The following is an 18,837-nucleotide window of genomic DNA, read 5'->3' as shown; positions in this document are numbered from 1 at the left end:
TTGAGCCTCGGTTAGTTAAAGCTTTGGTGTGCCCAAAGCTTAAAGCTTCCAGCAGAATTATTAAAGACAAAGACAACAACTCCTTTTGGATCAATAAACTATTGATTTGAATTTTGATATTTACTTTTATGGACCAGCAACTGAGAACACCAGAGTCACTTATTCTCCTAAAAGGTACTACTTAGTTCATACTATTGGTGCTGGATAAGGATGTTTTAGCTCAACACTCTCTCCCTACTGTTTCTCTCCTTCAAACTCTGGGTTTAATTCTGGCCATAATTGCTGCTTTTCCTTAGAAATTATTAAAGTGTATGCCTCGATTAAAAACTCTGCATGATTCTGCTGTGATACTGAAAATGTTATTAGATGTAGGAATCTAATATGAAAGGTAAATATTTCTGCTTCTGGCAAAAATGGAGGATTTAAGAAAAATAAATTAAGATGAGAAAGTTGGTCTTACCCATGACCTTGAGCTCAGCACTAGAATAGACGAGACCATGTTTGTTCTCTGCTATGCACTGGAACATGCCAGAATCGGTCACATTTAGGTTTGATATTGTAAGGGCACCATTTTCTATCTGTATTCTCTCCTAGACAATAATAAAAATGCCTTGCATATAAATGTATATACCATTTTAGATGAAAAATGATAACCACTGAATATTATTTCAATCATGCAAAAGTGTCCTTAATTTCCCTCATGGTATTAGACAATCTGACCTGAAATTTAAATGATTCCCTCATCTGAAATGGTGAGAGTGACTTAACATAACAGCTAGACATTAAAAATACTAATAAACATACTGCAGCCAAAAAGTATATCAGTAAAATATATAACAAAGCATAAATGGAAAATTTTGCAACTCTTGCATTTTTCCCTATGGATGAAGTTGCAGACTTTAAGAAATGTACCAGGCTTTCCATCCCATGAACTGGAAAGGTTTTTACCAGTTTTTAAAATCATGCAAAATTGAAGACAGAATAAATTCTGTGTATTGAAAAGGGTACTGGCAAACACATATCTATTTAAGGTTTGTAGGTATTATGAATGGTTATGTGGAAAAATCTGAAGGAACATAAGTGACTTAGTACAACAATTTTTAAAAAGAGCAAAAATTACATGGCTTGAGAAGTGATTGAGAAAATACTCATGTAACAAGGTAATGATATAATTGATACATTTATTCTCCAGAGGCCATCCATGTTATCAAACAGGAAAAATGGAAATTACATTCTACATATGATTAAAATAAGGCCTTCTCTAATTTCAAATGAAAAAAAAAATAGTGCAGTGGACCCTTGAACAACAAAGTTTGAACTATGGGGGTCCACTTATTTGCATACTTTTTCATTGAAAATTGTAAATACTATAGGACTTCACAACCCCTGGTTGGTTGCATCCACGGATCAGGGACACAAAGAACTGACTATAAATTATAGAAGAGCTAACACTTGCATTGCTCGTAGGTTGACTTTATATCATGAACTAAATTCAAAAAATAATCTTTCTCCAATGAAATTCAATACTGAAAATATTTCCTTCTTGGAAGACTGGGTACTTGATTTTATCCTTTTCTCCCTTGCACCACTTCTTAGATGAGTGTGATAAAAACTCTTCAGATGAATGTGTGCAAACTCACCAGTTTACTCTGGCAGTTGGTACCAGAAAAGGCATTTATACAAAGTGGGAAAAAGGCGTATTAACCAGGCACATGACCTTACCTCAAGCACAAGGGCTTCTCCATTTTTCAACCATCGGTAGGAGGGTTTGGGCTTACCACTGGCCCGACATTCCCAGTAAAGACTGTCCTCCACTGCTAATTCTACATCTTTTATGAGTTGAACCCAATGAGGCTTTGCTGTAATGAAAAAAAAAATTCAAACCACTCCACAATAAAAAACAAATATTTTACCCACAAAAATATATGTGGATATGACTTTGGGCAATAATAGATTAATGTAAGCTAATGTAATGTAAGTGGCTAAAATTGTATTTAATTCACTAGGTATTTACTAAGTGGGTATGTGAAATATTTCTAGATTTGAGAATGGATGTTACAACCTGCCCTTTCCTAAGTCAAATTCATTATGCTTTCTCTGTTTTCAAAATTCTGGGCACTGTATTACATTCTTCAGATACCAGCAGAAAAATGCAGGTACACAAAATATATAGACTTTCTTGTCCAAGTACATTTTTGAATTATGAGGTCACAACTTACGACAACTTAATATGTGAATGACAGCAGATACCAGTCTTAATTATGCACTAAAAATCAGCATCAATAGAAGAGAAACTTGTACAGCAGAAGAAAAAAACATATTTCCTTCAAGTTAGAAATAACTCTTAATTAAATACAAACCAGTGAACATCTTATGAACCTCTGTGCAAATTAAAATGAAAGCAGGGAAAGATGGATAAATTCGTTCAATTTGAATCAAATGATTTTTTATGAAAAAGAAGTAACTCATGCAACCTTAAATTATGTATGCAAATCAGTTGCATCAAGTGGATTTATCATTTTTACTTACATTTTAGAAGACACTTGGGAAATCCTTTTACAGATGAAAGCAACATACCACTCACAATGAAAGTCACTCAACATTCAAAGTATATTCAGCCAAATCTCAGTCTGTGTTTTAGATCTGAGACTAGGAGGTGAGATGTCTTCCCAGTTTCACATTGCATTATACATGTGATGTGTACTTCGGGGTTCACATTTGCATCCTCCATATGAAGAAAGATTTTATCTATTTCTATTTAATTTCAACCATGGGAAGATTTGTCTTTCTGTTTATAGCTCATAAAATTGCCTTTTTTACAAGTGAAACTGAAACTATAGCTATTCAGCTTTTAGAGAAAATGTACCCATCGAAGTTTTACCTTGTTTTGTCTTTTTATAAAATATAAACAGCTTGCCCAATCTGAAGTATTATTCAGTCCCAAATCACTCCTCTCTACTCTATATTGAAACACACTGTCTTCTTTCAGGAATTAATCAGCCTAGGTGGGATGAGACTACAATAGACTCACATATGATCCCTTGACTGAGGCTCAAGTTTCTAGCAAAAATTTCCACTGGCTTCTCATACTACTGTTCTCCAAATGGAAGGATAATTTGCTGGACTAAGCGAATCCTAAGATTGCAATTGCCACATAATGTGATTTATCCCCTTATTCCATCATATGAGATTCAAATATTCTACTGGACCATTTTTTACATTAAATATCAGAGCAGATAATCACAGAACTGCAAGGCATTTATTGAATATACTAGACTTCAGACAGAATTTTAAAGTAACTTTCATGAAACTCTCTAATTGATTTCTGATTTCTTTTCTTTAACTGAGATTTTTTTTTTCATTTTATTTTTTGGCTGCACTGTATTGCATATGGTATCTTAATTTTCTGATGAGGGATCAAACCTGTGACCCCTGCAATGAAAGTGCAGAGTCCTAACCAATGGACCGCCAGGGAGTTCCCTCTATTTCTTAGGTACATATAAAAATGGACTAAAGTAACCATCTGCCTCCTTTACTGAGTATAGTGGATGATGTTTGTTGTCTATTGTGTATCCATTTTCTCTCTTCTTTATTCCTAAGATGCCCTAATTTTTTATTGAACTATCTTCTCTTCTAAAAAATCCAGGGAAACCTGACCATATTCTGTGTTCCAAAAAAGGTTCGTAAGTTGTTTAAGCCAATTCACCTTGTTAGTGATTGGTTTAGGAATGAACACGCAGCTAATGAGATCTGAGAAGTGAAATGCAAGATGCTTTAGAGAAAGGAAGCATGGACAAGAACTAATGGGCTGGTCACTGCTGGCAGCCATTCTATGATTATCAGCGAAAACAACAAACAGAGAAGGGAAAAGGTAAGGGCAGAAAGAAACGTCACAGAGAAACTGAGCCAGGGCCTGATTATAAGGCACTTAAACGTCAACTTAGCTTTGAATGTCTTGCCAAACAAGCAAACAAGGGTTTATTACTGGTGCAGGGCTGCCGTTCCATAGAACTAAAAACGTTCCTACTGAAACATTAAGACAGTTGGAATATCTCGTATTTTCCTGTCATGGTCACTTCTTACCCTGGGTCAGGTACTAGCTGTTTAGAAAGGAGACTTGTTCATGGTCGACTTAGAGTCATATAACCACATGGTTTAGGTGTCCCCAACACATATCCGTATCATCCCACTAGTATGTAGAACACGGCATCTGGGAAACTGCAACTTGGGGCTGTGTATTCTAACCAAATCTCGTAAGAAGAAGGAAGAATTACAACACAGAATGGCTCATGCTATCAATCCACACCTCCATTCTGTTCCTGGCAGATCCTATAAACTCACAATAAAACCAATGTCAGGCTAATCAGATGTAATGCACTCGCAAACTCCACATCCTTTTGAAGAGGGTTTACTTGTCTTTATACTTGTCTTTGCAACATTTTTCCTCTCTGCAACATTTATGTACACTATACAAGTTTGCACTGCAAATTATTTCAATTTTCAGTTTTTAAAATAAATAGAATATATTGTCATTTGCCATTCACAAAAGTGATCAATTCTCATTCGTTTTACAATGTTTTTAATGGTTCAACTGCAAAAATACATTCACTGAGTTTACATCTTCACATATTTTATAGTACATTTTATAAAATGATTTATTTCTACTTTCTAAATCATACTTTCATAAAAATACTTAATATTATTTTTTAATAAAAGTGATATGAAAACAAGTTTGGACAAAAAAGATAATCTAATTATCCTAAGACCCTGATGCTGGGAAAGATTGAAGGCAGGAGGAGAAGGGGACGACAGAGGAGTGAGATGGTTGGATGGCATCACCCACTCAATGGGCATGAATTTGAGTTAACCCCGGGAGTTGGTGATGGACAGGGAGAGCTGGCATGCTGCAGTCCATGGGGTCGCAAAGAGACACAACTGAGTGACTGAACTGAACTGAATTTTCCTAAAAGTAGACCCTAAACAAAGGTAATATTAACCTTTCTTACCCAAATTTAACAGTACATAAAATAAATGTGACTATATATTAAAGGCAGCAAACATGGTATATTTTTATTACAGGAAAGCATAGAATAACACTGAAGAGGTCAAGCGAGCCTGAGTTTATGTGGTTGGACTAATGCAGTAATTGCAAGTTTTCCCAGTAGACAGTTTCTTTCTGCTTAGTAAAGATCACAGAGAAAGATATAAAATCCCATTTTCTAGAGGTAATAAGCAGACAGAAAGGAGATCTCTCCTTGATTCGGTTAAGTAAGTAAATTGTCATTCTTAACCACCCCCCTCAAAAAAGTGAGTATTTCATTATCATATGAATCAGTTTAAAATGCAGTAAGAATATATTATGTCTCCAACTTCATTGCAAAATTTTCTTTTTAATTCCTTTTATGTTAAATATTTATCCTCATTTAAAGAAGTGTAGAACAGAACAAGCTGGACACTGGGATTCTGCTAAAATCTCCTACCCAGCCTGCAATCCCAATACCAATAATTTATAGAGACAGCAAAAGGTAAAAATCCAATATGCCAAAAGTGAAGACTTACCATAGTAAGTGAGACGCCCCCTGGCGACATTTTTCCCTCGTGAATTCTCAGCAATGCATTCATAGGAACCTGAATCTTCCTGTTGGAAGTTGGGAATTTCAAGCACACCACTGAACTTCCTTAATTTAATTTTACTGGAAAAAGGCAGTCCATCACTTCTTCTCCAATTAATCTGAGGTACAGGACTATGAAGAAATTTATCAAGTTATTCGCTGTTTTAAGCAGATGCCTGGAAGCCTTTTAGGCTTGACAAAATAAAACTTTTGTTAGGATAGAATAAAAATGGCACAGGTTTTTCAAATGCAGAAACAGTCAGCTGTCAATTACATAAACCTGCAAATGCAAAGATTTATCTCTTTAACTTGATATTTTAATAAAATAAACTGCATTTTCTTGAGTTAATTCATAATTTAGAGAAAATGCACACCCACAGTATTATAATACAACAAATGAACAAGCAAAAGAAAAATAACACCAATCTAGTTTATGAAATTAGGCAGGCATAGTCATATACTGCAAATTGCCTTTAAAATTTCAAACTAAATTATATATGTGAATTTACCCTCTTTTTTATTTTTTCGTTACTTCTAGATGAAAGAAATTTTTAGAAAATAAGGAAAAGGAGAGTCTGTCAAAAGCTATCTTGATCTCTCACAGCAACCAAATGTTTCTGCGTATCGGTGTAAATGTTATAAAACTTACTTTCCAAGGGCAAAACATTCCAATTTCACAGTTGAACCTTTAGCTGCTGGAAGAGTTTCAGGAAACTGAACTTCTATTTTCGGCTCATATTCACCCATCACACCTGTAAATGCACAATACAAAGTTAATGGTTTCAATGTTTCCTTTGGAATTCTCCCATTTTTCTTAAATAAAATTTTTTTGCTCTATTTTGAAGTAATTCTTCCTGATGATTTAAATTACTGACTTACCATCTGGTAGGTACTTTTAGAAGCAGTGTTACCTTGGGCTAAATATGCAATATCATTAAACATGTGGAAACTTTGGATTCCATGATTCATAAGTTACAGCTTACAGAGGAGTTTCAAGAAAACAACTAGACCTTTTTTACATTATATAAAATGGGAGACTTTTTTATTCTGTATTCAATTTGGAAATTTCTAGTCAAACTTAAATATACAATATATTATGACTTCTTAAAATATCCTAAAGAGCCAAAATTATGAGAGGAAATTTACTTAATGGTACCCTGGTAGCATAGACACCAACCTTAAACTTATTAAATAGCTACCTGAAGACAAGAAATGGTAATGTAATAAACAAGAAAGGTCAAATTCAATTATACCTAACTGGAAAGAAGTACTTAGATACTTTGTGTTCATGGCATTGTGCTGTATCAGATATTGTTTTGTGTAAGTGGGGCAGTTACCCAGGTTTATAAATCTGCTTTGCAGTCCATGGGCTCCCTTGAAAAAGTCACTGAGGGGCTAAAGAAACATATATTTTCCTTTTTTCCCCTCCAGTTTTAGTGAGGTATGACTGACAAATAAAAACTGCATAATGTCATTTTTTAGGGTGTACAATGTGATGAGTTCATACATGTATGCATTGTGAAATAATTACACCAGTCAAGTTAACATATTTAACACCTAACATAGTTGCTAGTTTCAATTTTTTTAAATAACTTTTTTTTCCTCTAGTGAGAACACTTAAGATTTGTTCTCTAAGCCAATTTCAAGTATGCAACACAGCATTACTATAATCACTATGCTGGTAGGGGTAGGGGAAATGAGGTGATGTTGATCAGAGTGTACAAACTTTTAATTATAAGATGAGTAAGTTCTAGGGATCTAATGTACACTTTTTTTCCCTTTAATTTTATTTATAGATGCATTTTAACCTATAACAAAATATCTAGAACTTTAATAATCTCAGGCTGGCAAAACTCAAGACGGGTGACGTCATGAGAATACAAGGTGACACCCAGGCTTGAAGGGTTCATATTTGGTTTAAAGGCATAGTGCCACCATCTTGAAATTTCTAAACAACGTTTAACAAGCAATTCCTCATTTTCACTCAGTACTGGTGCCTGCAAATTAGGAAGCCAGTTCTGAGTAAGAATTACATTACAGGGACTTATGGTTGATGGAATCATTTTAGCCACTGTACTCATAAATATTTTTTGTTCTGAAAAAAGAAAAACCAAAATAATTCTGCAGGATATACTTTTCACTTCTAATTTGTTTTGTCTTGTATTCACAACAACATTTCCACTTAGAATTGCCCCTTGAAATACTTCCTACCGTCAGAACGAAGCACCAGAGGAGTTGGGGAACCCAGCACTCTGGCATTTGTCACTGTACTCGTCACCACACACGTATAATTGCCCACGTCAGATGGTTCCACTTTGGCTATGTAGAGGTGGCCTGTCTCTTGAGAGACAAATCTCCGGCTATCTTCTTCGACAAATGATGGATATTCATTGAAGATCCAAGCATATGACAGTTCTAGTAAGATTTTTAGAGAAGAGAAATTCCATCATGAAGGTAAACTTTCTACAATATATTAAAAATATCTGAAGTCACCTTTACTGCAAAGCAACACTTAGTGTTTTCTTGCAGGTCATGGAGAGAAACAATTACGTGACATGACGCTGTGTTCATCGTGCATTCTAGGGAGGTCACTGTCGATCAGCATGCTTGTGGGAGCAATATTATCACTGTCATCATTATCACTACTCTAGATACCTCCTAACAAGTTTCTCTGGCTTGTCTTGCTCCCTTTTAATTTGTGTCTCCACACTACATGGTCTATGATCTCTCAAAATTATCAATCTCATCATGCCACCTCCTGCTATAACACTTTCGGCAATTACTCGGTAGTCTTTGGAATAATGAAAAATTGCTTAACTCGAAAATGAGACTATGCATGATTAAGCCCCTACTTATTTCCTTAGAAACTGAGAAGCCCACTACTGTCTCTTGTTTGTGGGGTTTTACTTTATATATGTTGCTCTCAGAGGCTGTACTATCCTTTTGCTCCCCTTTCAACACCAAAGCTCATTCTGTCGAAATAACTTATAACTATTTTTCAAAGATTGGTTCCACTCATGAATCACCTACTCAGAGAAGTCCTCCTTATCTCTCATTCTCTGAGTAAGTGCTTCTATACAGAGCAGCTCTATGCTGATATTACTTAAATTACTTGCCACTTTTATATAACAATCTATTTACTTATCTGTCCTCCCACCACTTGGCAAACAAAAAGAGATGTCAATCTTTAAGCTGCTTGCCTTCCTCGTCTAAAATTAGCAAATGGAAACATCCAAAAACTTCTGTCCTCAATAAATATTTATTGAGTTAATTAAGATAAAATTATGTTACTAATGTCTAAATCAAGTCTAACATTAGTTTTCCTGAACTTTGGGTACAAGGTAAACTAACCCTCCCTAAAGGAACTGTTGTTCTCCTCCTCTGTGATAATGAGGGCTAAATATTATGCTGCTTTATTCTAGATAGTCATATTTTTCAGAAGCAAGTCATTATGTAAGTATAGTTATTGTAGTTGGCTTATTTAATTCTTTCTTTCTGTGGCTGTATTTTCTTTTACAATTTCACTAAACTAATAGCACTGGTTCAAACTGTAATGCTTTTCCAAAAGCATCTTTAAAAACCAGATGCAATAGAAATCAATTTTAATGAATAACAAACTCAAAAAATGTATTTAAGGCATAATCCAATGGTGTAGGGTCTTTCCACTTGTCAGAGGGAGGCAATTAGTCATTACACAAATAACAATGACACAATGTCAGTGGGTGAGAGTTACTATGGGTGTCAGAGGAAGGAGAGATGACATTCTTATAACTGAAGAACATGTCTTCAAAAACAGGAGAACATTCTGACATGAAGGGATAAAAGTGCTCCTATGACCCAGCAATCCCACTTCTGGGCATACACACTGAGGAAACCAGATCTGAAAGAGACATGTGCACCCCAATGTTCATCACAGCACTGTTTATAATAGCCAGGACATGGAAGCAACCTAGATGCCCATCAGCAGATGAATGGATAAGGAAGCTGTGGTACATATACACCATGGAATATTACTCATCTGTTAAAAAGAATTCATTTGAATCAGTCCTAATGAGATGGATGAAACTGGAGCCCATTATACAGAGTGAAGTAAGCCAGAAAGATAAAGAACATTACAGCATACTAACACATATATATGGAATCTAGAAAGATGGTAACGATAACCCTATATGCAAAACAGAAAAAGAGACACAGAAATACAGAACAGACTTTTGAACTCTGTGGGAGAAGGTGAGGGTGGGATGTTTTGAAAAAACAGCATGTATATTATCTAAAGTGAAACAGATCACCAGCCCAGGTGGGATGCATGAGACAAGTGCTCGGGCCTGGTGCACTGGGAAGACCCAGAGGAATCGGGTGGAGAGGGAGGTGGGAGGGGGGATCGGGATGGGGAATACGTGTAAATCTATGGCTGATTCATATCAATGTATGACAAAACCCACTGAAATGTTGTGAAGTAATTAGCCTCCAACTAATAAAAAAAAAAAAAAGAAAAAAAAAAGAAAAAAAAAAAAAGTGCTCCTGAGAGAGGGAAAAGAGCATGTAAAAGGGGAACAGGGTGAAGAGCAAGCACCTGGTGAAAATGAAAAATGACTGTCTCTCTTCTACCTTCAAAGCAGCTGGGAATGTTGGATGATTCTAAAGCTTAGCAAGTCAATGTCATACTGTGCAGATGTTCAGAAACATTGATTTGTAATCCTGAACTGAGATTTACATTAGGCTATCATATCAGCAGAGTGTTTCATGAAATTCTACTCAGTCATGTGATTTGTTTGTTAAATTGTATGAAAACAAAATGCATCTCCAACATCCACTCCTCAGTTGGTCTCTTGCCTATCCTGATGGTGCTTTCTCTTGCACTAGTACTAAATAAACTACAGAGCTAAAGAATGTTGCAGGTTTCCCTAATGGCTCAGTGGGTAAAGAATCCACTGCAATGCAGGAGATCTGGGTTCAGTCCCTGGGTTAGGAAGATCCCCTGGAGAAGGGAAAGGCAACCCACTCCAGTATTCTTGCCCGGAGAATCCCATGAAGAGAGGAGCCTGGCGGGCTACAGACCATGGGGGTTCAAAAAGTCAGGACATGACAGAATGACTATGCAGGCTTTCTTTGTTTCAAAGAAAGCAAAGCAAAGCAATCTTATTCTGCTTTTTCAAATGTTTTATTCATGAAATTAATATGATTGTACCTCTCTCTTTAATCCAGGGAGAGCAAAACTTCTACTGCTCCCTAACAGAACAGGCTGCTTCCCGCTAACGAAGTTCCCCTAGGGTGTTAATGCTACTGTTCCTGCAGGATTCCTCATAAGGGCAACTAAGGCTTGAGGATTCCCCACCAGAATGGCCACAGTGTTTTCAGAACTGTGCTCTGGCATTCTGCCTGTCCAAGTTTTCCTTCACGACCTTTGTTCAAAGCTTTCAGAGCTGAATCTCAGTCTGAATCTCCCTTGACCCATTGCTGCTCCCTTCCTCCTCATCCTTCACAGGCACTTTTTCTGTTTTGTTTGCTTGTTTATGTGTGTGTTTTTTAATGCCTGATTCTCTGATCCCGTCTTGTAGTCTGTTTCTTAGGAAACCTGAACTCACATGGTGCTGCTGAAATTGAGCAACACACTATCTTCCTTCCTTGAAGGTATTTAAAAATTGCCTTTCCCATCAAACCTGGAGGAAACATTTCCTTTCACTCACTTTCTTTCAGGCAACTGTCCCTCTCCACAACTTCCATCAAGAGAGTCCCGCTCCTCATCCCCCAAGCTCTTCAAATATACAAATTGATCCTTGGTTTATTCTTAGTGGCTCAGCTGGGAAAAAATCCACCTGCAATGTGGGAGACTGGGTTCGGCCCCTGGGTTGGGAAGATCCCCTGGAGAAGGGAAAGGATACCCACTCCAGTATTCTGGCCTGGAGAATTCCAAGGAGTGTATAGTCCATGGGGTTGCAAAGAGTCTGACACAACTGAATGACTTTCTCTTTCACTTTTTCACTTTATTCTTAGTACCTGTCCTCTAGAGAAGTCCAGACAAGTCAGTATCCCAGAATCAGTGTAAACCTGTCTTGATACCTACTCATGCCCCCTCAAAGAAGAAAAACTTTCACCATTTATGCAATCTTTCTGGGCTTAGTTACTGATTTCTTGTTGTTCAGTCACTAGGCTGTGTCCAATTCTTTGCAACCCCATGGACTGCATAATGCCAGGCTCCTCTGTCCTCCACTGAGTTTGCTCAAATTCATGTCCAGTGACGTTATCTAACCATCTCATTCCATGCTGCCCCCTTTTCCATTTGCCTTCAATCTTTCCCAGAATCAGGGTCTGTTCCAATGAGTCAGCTCTTCACATCAGATGGCCAAAGTATTGGAGTTTCAGCTTTAGCAACAGTCATTCTAATGAATAGTCAGGGTTGATTTCCTTTAGAATTGACTGGTTTGATCTCCCTGCTGGAGAAGGGACTCTTTAGAGTCTTCTCCAGCACCACAGTTTGAAAGCATTGATTCTCTGGCTCTCAGCCTTCTTTACGGTCCAACTGTCACACATGTACATGATTACTAGAAAAACCATAGCTTTGATTATACGGGCCTTTGTTGGCAAACTGATACCTCCAGCTTTTAATACACTGTCTAACTTTGTCACAGCTTTCCTTCCAAGGAGCAAGTGTCTTTTAATTTCATGGCTGCAGTCACTGTCTGCAATGATTTTGGGGCACAAGAAAATAAAACCTGTCACTGCTTCCACTTTTCTCCTTCTAGTTGCCATGAAGTGATGGGACCAGATGTCATGATCTTAGGTTTCTGAATGTTGAGTTTTAAGCCAGTCTTTTCACTCTCCTCTTTCACTTTCATCAAGAGGCTCATTAGTTCCTTTTCACTTTCTGCCATTAGAATGGTATCATCTGCATGCTTGTGGTTGTTGATATTTCTCCCAGAAATCTTGATTCCAGCTTGCAGTTCATCTGGCCTGGCATTTCACATGACGTACTCTGCGTGTTTAAATAGGCAGGACGACAACATACAGCCGTGATGTACTCCTTTCCCAATTTGGAACCAGTCTGTTGTTCCACGTCCGGTTCTAACTGTTCCTTCTTGACCTGCACGCAGGTTTCTAAGGAGACAGGTAATGTGGTCTGGTACTCCCAACTCTTTAATAATTTTCTACAATTTGTTGTGATCCACACAGTCAAAGGCTTTAGCATATTCAATGAAGCAAAAGTAGATGCTTTTCTGGAATCCTCTTGCTTTTTTGATGATCCAATGGATGTTGGTTCATCTGCCTCTTGGAAACACAGCTTGTACACTGGAATTTCTTGGTTCACACTCTGCGGAAGCCTAGCTTGAAGGCTTTTGAGTATAACCTTGCCAGCATGTGGAATGAGTGCAATTGTATGGTAGTCTGAACACTCTGGCATTGCTTTCTTTGGGATTGGAATGAAAACTGACTTTTTCCAGTCTTGTGACCACTGCTGAGTTTTCCAAAATTTCTTACATATGAGTGTAACAGTTCATGGTTCATGTACTGTTCAAGCCTGGCTTGGAGAATTTTGAGCATTATTTTGCTAGCATGTGAGATTAGTGCAATTGTGTGGTAGCTCTAGCATTCGTTGGTATCGCCTTTCTTTGGAATTGGAATGAAAACTGACCTTTTCCAGTCCTGTGGCCACTGCTGAGTTTTCCAGATTTGCTGGCATATTGAGTGCAGCACTTTAACAGCATCATCTTTTAGGATTTTAAGTAGCTCAGCTGGAATTACATCACCTCCACTAGCTTTGTTTGTAGAAACGCTTCCTAAGGCCCACTTGACTTCATACTCCAGGATGTTTGGCTCGAGGTGAGTGACCAAACCATCTTCATTATCTGGGTCATTAATACCTATCTTATATAATTCTTCTGTGTATTCTTGCCTAGTTTTCTTAATCTCTTCTGCTTCTGTTAGGCCCTTGAAATTTCTGTCTTTTATTGTGCCCACCCTTGCATGAAATGTTTCCTTGATATCTCTAATGTTCCTGATGAAATTTCTATAGTCTTTCCCATTCTATTGTTTTCCTCTATTTCTTTGCATTGTTCATTGAAGAAGGCTTTCTTGTCTCTCCCTGCTATCCTATGGAACTCTGCATTCAGCTGCATATATCATTCCATTTCTCCCTTGCTTTGTACCTCTCTCCTTTCCTCATCTATTTGTAAAACCTCCTCAGACAACCACTTCGCCTTATTGCAGTTCTTTTTCTTTGGGATGGTTTTGGTCACCGTCTCCTGTACAATGTTACAAACCTTTGTTCATAGTTCTTCAGGAACTCTGTCTTCCAGATTTAATCCATTGATTCTATTCTTCATCTCCACCATATAATCATAAGGGATTTGATTTAGGTCATACGTGAATGGCCTAGTGGTTTTCCCTACTTTCTTCAATTTAAGCCTGAATTTTGCAATAAGAAGCTCATGATCTGAGCCACCAGCAGCTCCAGGTCTTGTTTTTACTGACTGTATAGAGTGTCTCCATCTTTGGCTGCAAAGAACACAATCAATCTGATTTTGCTATCGTTGAACCACTGTATAATAACCCAGCTTGGAATATGATGTAACTAGAATAATACGGTGGTTTTCCTCCACTGTTTCCTCCAAAGACATGCTCAGAAAATCAAGAGGGATAAAAATAAATCTAACAACACAAAATACTAATTCTAAGGTTTTGAGCTGGAAAAAGCAGAGGAAATAGGAAATTTAGAAAGAAATACCATTGTGGAGATGGGAAAAAGGTTGTCCTGAAAAAAGATTTTGAGACTCTAGGAAGATAACTTAGAAGCAAATGTCTAACACATGGGCAGAAACCTAGCAGACAAAAGTTTAAAAGAGAGCCTGCACTTAACAATGGTAGAGAGAATAGTTTACATTCTTTGAGTTTACATACTTTTACTCTAGAACATGTCTACATCCTAATGCCTAAATTCTGATTATGCTGCCTGGTAGGGCAGGAGGGACTTTGAAGATGTTAATACATTGAGGGTGTTTTGATGGGACGATTATTCCAGATTATCTGGGTGGGCCCACTGTCATCACAAGGGTCCTTATATGAGTGAAGCAGGAGGGTCAGAGTCATCGAAAGGATGTGTGATGTCACAGGCAGAAGTTGTAGTCAGAGAAAGATTACTTTAAGATGCTAAATTTTTGGTTTGAAAATGAAGAAAGGGACTACAAGTCTGGGAACACAATGACTTCTAGAAGCAGGAAAAGGCAAGAAATCAGATTTTCCCCTTGCACCTCTGGAAGGAAAGCACATCTGCCAACATCTTGATTTTTAGTCAAGTGAAACTGGTTTTAGACTTTGGACCTTCAGAACTAAGAAGAAATATGTGTGTTTTAAGCCACTAAATTCATGGTGATTCATTACAGCAGCAATAGGTAAAATAATACAAACAACAAAGGAAGTCTGCAGATGTGATCAAGGTAAGACTCTTAGATGGATCTGGAATTACGAAATGTAATCCCAAATATCCTAAGGAGCAAAATGGGGAGACAGGAGGGTCAGAACTGTAACTAGAAAATCAGAGAACAGAGTGATGGGATTGCTGGCTGAGACCAAGAGCCAACAAATGTGGGTAGCCTCTAGAAACTGCAGAAGCAAGTGAATGCAGCCCTTTATTTTAGCCCCGTGAGACCTGTGTTGGACTTGAAGGAGACAAGAATATAGCACCTCAAAATATGCCTGTTTGATATGGAGGCTAAATAACACTCTTCTGAATAACCAACAAATCATAGAAGAAATCAAAAAAGAAATCAAAATATGTATAGAAATGAATGAAAATGAAAACACAACAACCCAAAACCTATGGGACACTGTAAAAGCAGTGCTAAGGGGAAGGTTCATAGCATTACCGGCTTACATCAAGAAACAAGAAAAAAGCCAAATAAATAACCTAACTCTACACCTAAAGCAATTAGAGAAGGAAGAAATGAAGAACCCCAGGGTTAGCAGAAGGAAAGAAATCTTAAAAATTAGGGCAGAAATAAATGCAAAAGAAACTAAAGAGACCATAGCAAAAATCAACAAAGCTAAAACCTGGTTTTTTGAAAAAATAAACAAAATTGACAAACCATTAGCAAGACTCATTAAGAAACAAAGAGAGAAGAACCAAATTAACAAAACTAGAAATGAAAATGGAGAGATCACAACAGACAACACTGAAATACAAAGGATCATAAGAGACTACTACCAGCAGCTCTATGCCAATAAAATGGACAACTTGGATGAAATGGACAAATTCTTAGAAAAGTATAACTTTCCAAAACTGAACCAGGAAGAAATAGAAGATCTTAACAGACCCATCACAAGCAAGGAAATTGAAACTGTAATCAAAAATCTTCCAGCAAGCAAAAGCCCAGGACCAGATGGCTTCACAGCTGAATTCTACCAAAAATTTAGAGAAGAGCTAACACCTATCCTACTCAAACTCTTCCAGAAAATTGCAGAAGAAGGTAAACTTCCAAACTCATTCTATCAGGCCACCATCACCCTAATTCCAAAACCAGACAAAGATGCCACAAAAAAAGAAAACTACAGGCCAATATCACTGATGAACATAGATGCAAAAATCCTGAACAAAATTCTAGCAAACAGAATCCAACAACATATTAAAAAAATCATACATCATGACCAAGTGGGCTTTATCCCAGGAATGCAAGGATTCTTTAATATCTGCAAATCAATCAATGTAATACACCACATTAACAAATTGAAAGATAAAAACCATATGATTATCTCAATAGATCCAGAAAAGGCCTTTGACAAAATTCAACACTCATTTATGATTAAAACTCTCCAAAAAGCAGGAATAGAAGGAACATACCTCAACATAATAAAAGCTATACATGACAAACCCACAGCAAGCATCACCCTCAATGGTGAAAAATTGAAAGCATTTCCCCTGAAATCAGGAACAAGACAAGGGTGCCCACTCTCACGACTACTATTCAACATAGTGTTGGAAGTTTTGGCCACAGCAATCAGAGCAGAAAAAGAAGTAAAAGGAATCCAGATAGGAAAAGAAGAAGTGAAACTCTCGCTGTTTGCAGATGACATGATCCTCTACATAGAAAACCCTAAAGACTCTACCAGAAAATTACTAGAGCTAATCAATGAATATAGTAAAGTTGCAGGATATAAAATTAACACACAGAAATCCCTTGCATTTCTATACACTAACAATATGAAAAAACAGAAAGAGAAATTAAGAAAACAATACCATTCACCATTGCAACAAAAAGAATAAAATACTTAGGAGTATACCTACCTAAAGAAACAAAAGACCTATACATAGAAAACTATAAAACACTGATGAAAGAAATCAAAGAGGACACAAACAGATGGAGAAACATACCGTGTTCATGGATTGGAAGAATCAATATTGTCAAAATGGTTATACTACACAAAGCAATCTATAGATTCAATGCAATCCCTATCAAGCTACCAACGGTATTTTTCACAGAACTAGAACAAATAATTTCACAATTTGTATGGAAATACAAAAAACCTCGAATAGCCAAAGTAATCTTGAGAAAGAAGAATGGAACTGGAGGAATCAACCTGCCTGACTTCAGACTATACTACAAAGCCACAGTCATCAAGACAGTATGGTACTGCACAAAGACAGAAATATAGATCAATGGAACAGAATAGAAAGCCCAGAGATAAATCCATGAACCTATGGACACCTTATCTTTGACAAAGGAGGCAAGGATATACAATGGAAAAAAGACAGCCTCTTTAACAAGTGGTGCTGGGAAAACTGGTCAACCACTTGTAAAAGAATGAAACGAGAACACTTTCTAACACCATACACAAAAATAAACTCAAAATGGATTAAAGATCTAAATGTAAGACCAGAAACTATAAAACTCCTAGAGGAGAACATAGGCAAAACACTCTCCGACATAAATCACAGCAGGATCCTCTATGACCCACCTCCCAAAATATTGGAAATAAAAGCAAAACTAAGCAAATGGGACCTAATGAAACTTAAAAGCTTTTGCACTACAAAGGAAACTATAAGCAAGGTGAAAAGACAGCCCTCAGATTGGGAGAAAATAATAGCAAATGAAGAAACAGACAAAGGATTAATCTCAAAAATATACAAGCAACTCCTGCAGCTCAATTCCAGAAAAATAAATGACCCAATCAAAAAATGGGCCAAAGAACTAAACAGACATTTCTCCAAAGAAGACATACAGATGGCTAACAAACACATGAAAAGATGCTCAACATCACTCATTATTAGAGAAATGCAAATCAAAACCACAATGAGGTACCACTACATGCCAGTCTGGATGGCTGCTATCCAAAAGTCTGCAAGCAATAAATGCTGGAGAGGGTGTGGAGAGAAGGGAACCCTCTTACACTGTTGGTGGGAATGCACAGTAGTACAACCACTATGGAAAACAGTGTGGAGATTTCTTAAAAAACTGGAAATAGAACTGCCATATGACCCAGCAATCCCACTTCTGGGCATACACACTGAGGAAACCAGATCTGAAAGAGACACATGCACCCCAATGTTCATCGCAGCACTGTTTATAATAGCCAGGACATGGAAGGAACCTAGATGCCCAACAGCCGACGAATGGATAAGGAAGCTGTGGTAGATATACACCATGGAATATTACTCAGCCATTAAAAAGAATTCATTTGAATCAGTTCTAATGAGATGGATGAAACTGGAGCCCCTTATACAGAGTGAAGTAAGCCAGAAAGATAAAGAACATTACAGCATACTAACACATATATATGGAATCTAGAAAGATGGTAACGATAACCCTATATGCAAAACAGAAAAAGAGACACAGAAATACAGAACAGACTTTTGAACTCTGTGGGAGAAGGTGAGGATGGGATGTTGCGAAAGAACAGCATGTATATTATCTATAGTGAAACAGATCACCAGCCCAGGTGGGATGCATGAGACAAGTGCTCGGGCCTGGTGCACTGGGAAGACCCAGAGGAATCGGGTGGAAAGGGAGGTGGGAGGGGGGATCGGGATGGGGAATACGTGTAAATCTATGGCTGATTCATATCAATGTATGACAAAACCCACTGAAATGTTGTGAAGTAATTAGCCTCCAACTAATAAAAAAAAAAAGAAAGAAAGAAAGAAAAAAAATATTCCTGTTTGGCATAAGGATCACTTTAAGTTGATTATTTTTAAGAAGTAGTACTTAGGAAAAGCTCTGAAAACTGAATAGAAATT

The 18,837-nt window shown here is 37.2% G+C and overlaps 1 protein-coding gene across 1 annotated transcript in view; it reads right to left on the bottom strand.

The window, feature by feature from the left end:
* The window catches only part of CNTN3 (contactin 3), a 297,915-nt gene that overhangs the window by 115,663 nt on the left and 163,415 nt on the right, over positions 1-18,837 (bottom strand). The window contains exons 5-9 of the mRNA XM_061129162.1: positions 7,824-8,027; positions 6,262-6,364; positions 5,560-5,744; positions 1,723-1,859; positions 461-590 (exon numbers count right to left, since the gene is read on the bottom strand). Coding sequence (XP_060985145.1) covers positions 461-590; positions 1,723-1,859; positions 5,560-5,744; positions 6,262-6,364; positions 7,824-8,027 — 759 coding nt within the window. The remainder of the gene's footprint in view (positions 1-460; positions 591-1,722; positions 1,860-5,559; positions 5,745-6,261; positions 6,365-7,823; positions 8,028-18,837) is intronic.

Source organism: Dama dama, chromosome 24 (assembly GCF_033118175.1).
Source record: "Dama dama isolate Ldn47 chromosome 24, ASM3311817v1, whole genome shotgun sequence".
Taxonomy (NCBI): Eukaryota; Metazoa; Chordata; class Mammalia; order Artiodactyla; family Cervidae; genus Dama; species Dama dama.
Note: the sequence above shows the minus strand (reverse complement) of the source record. Positions and strands in the feature narration are given on the sequence as shown.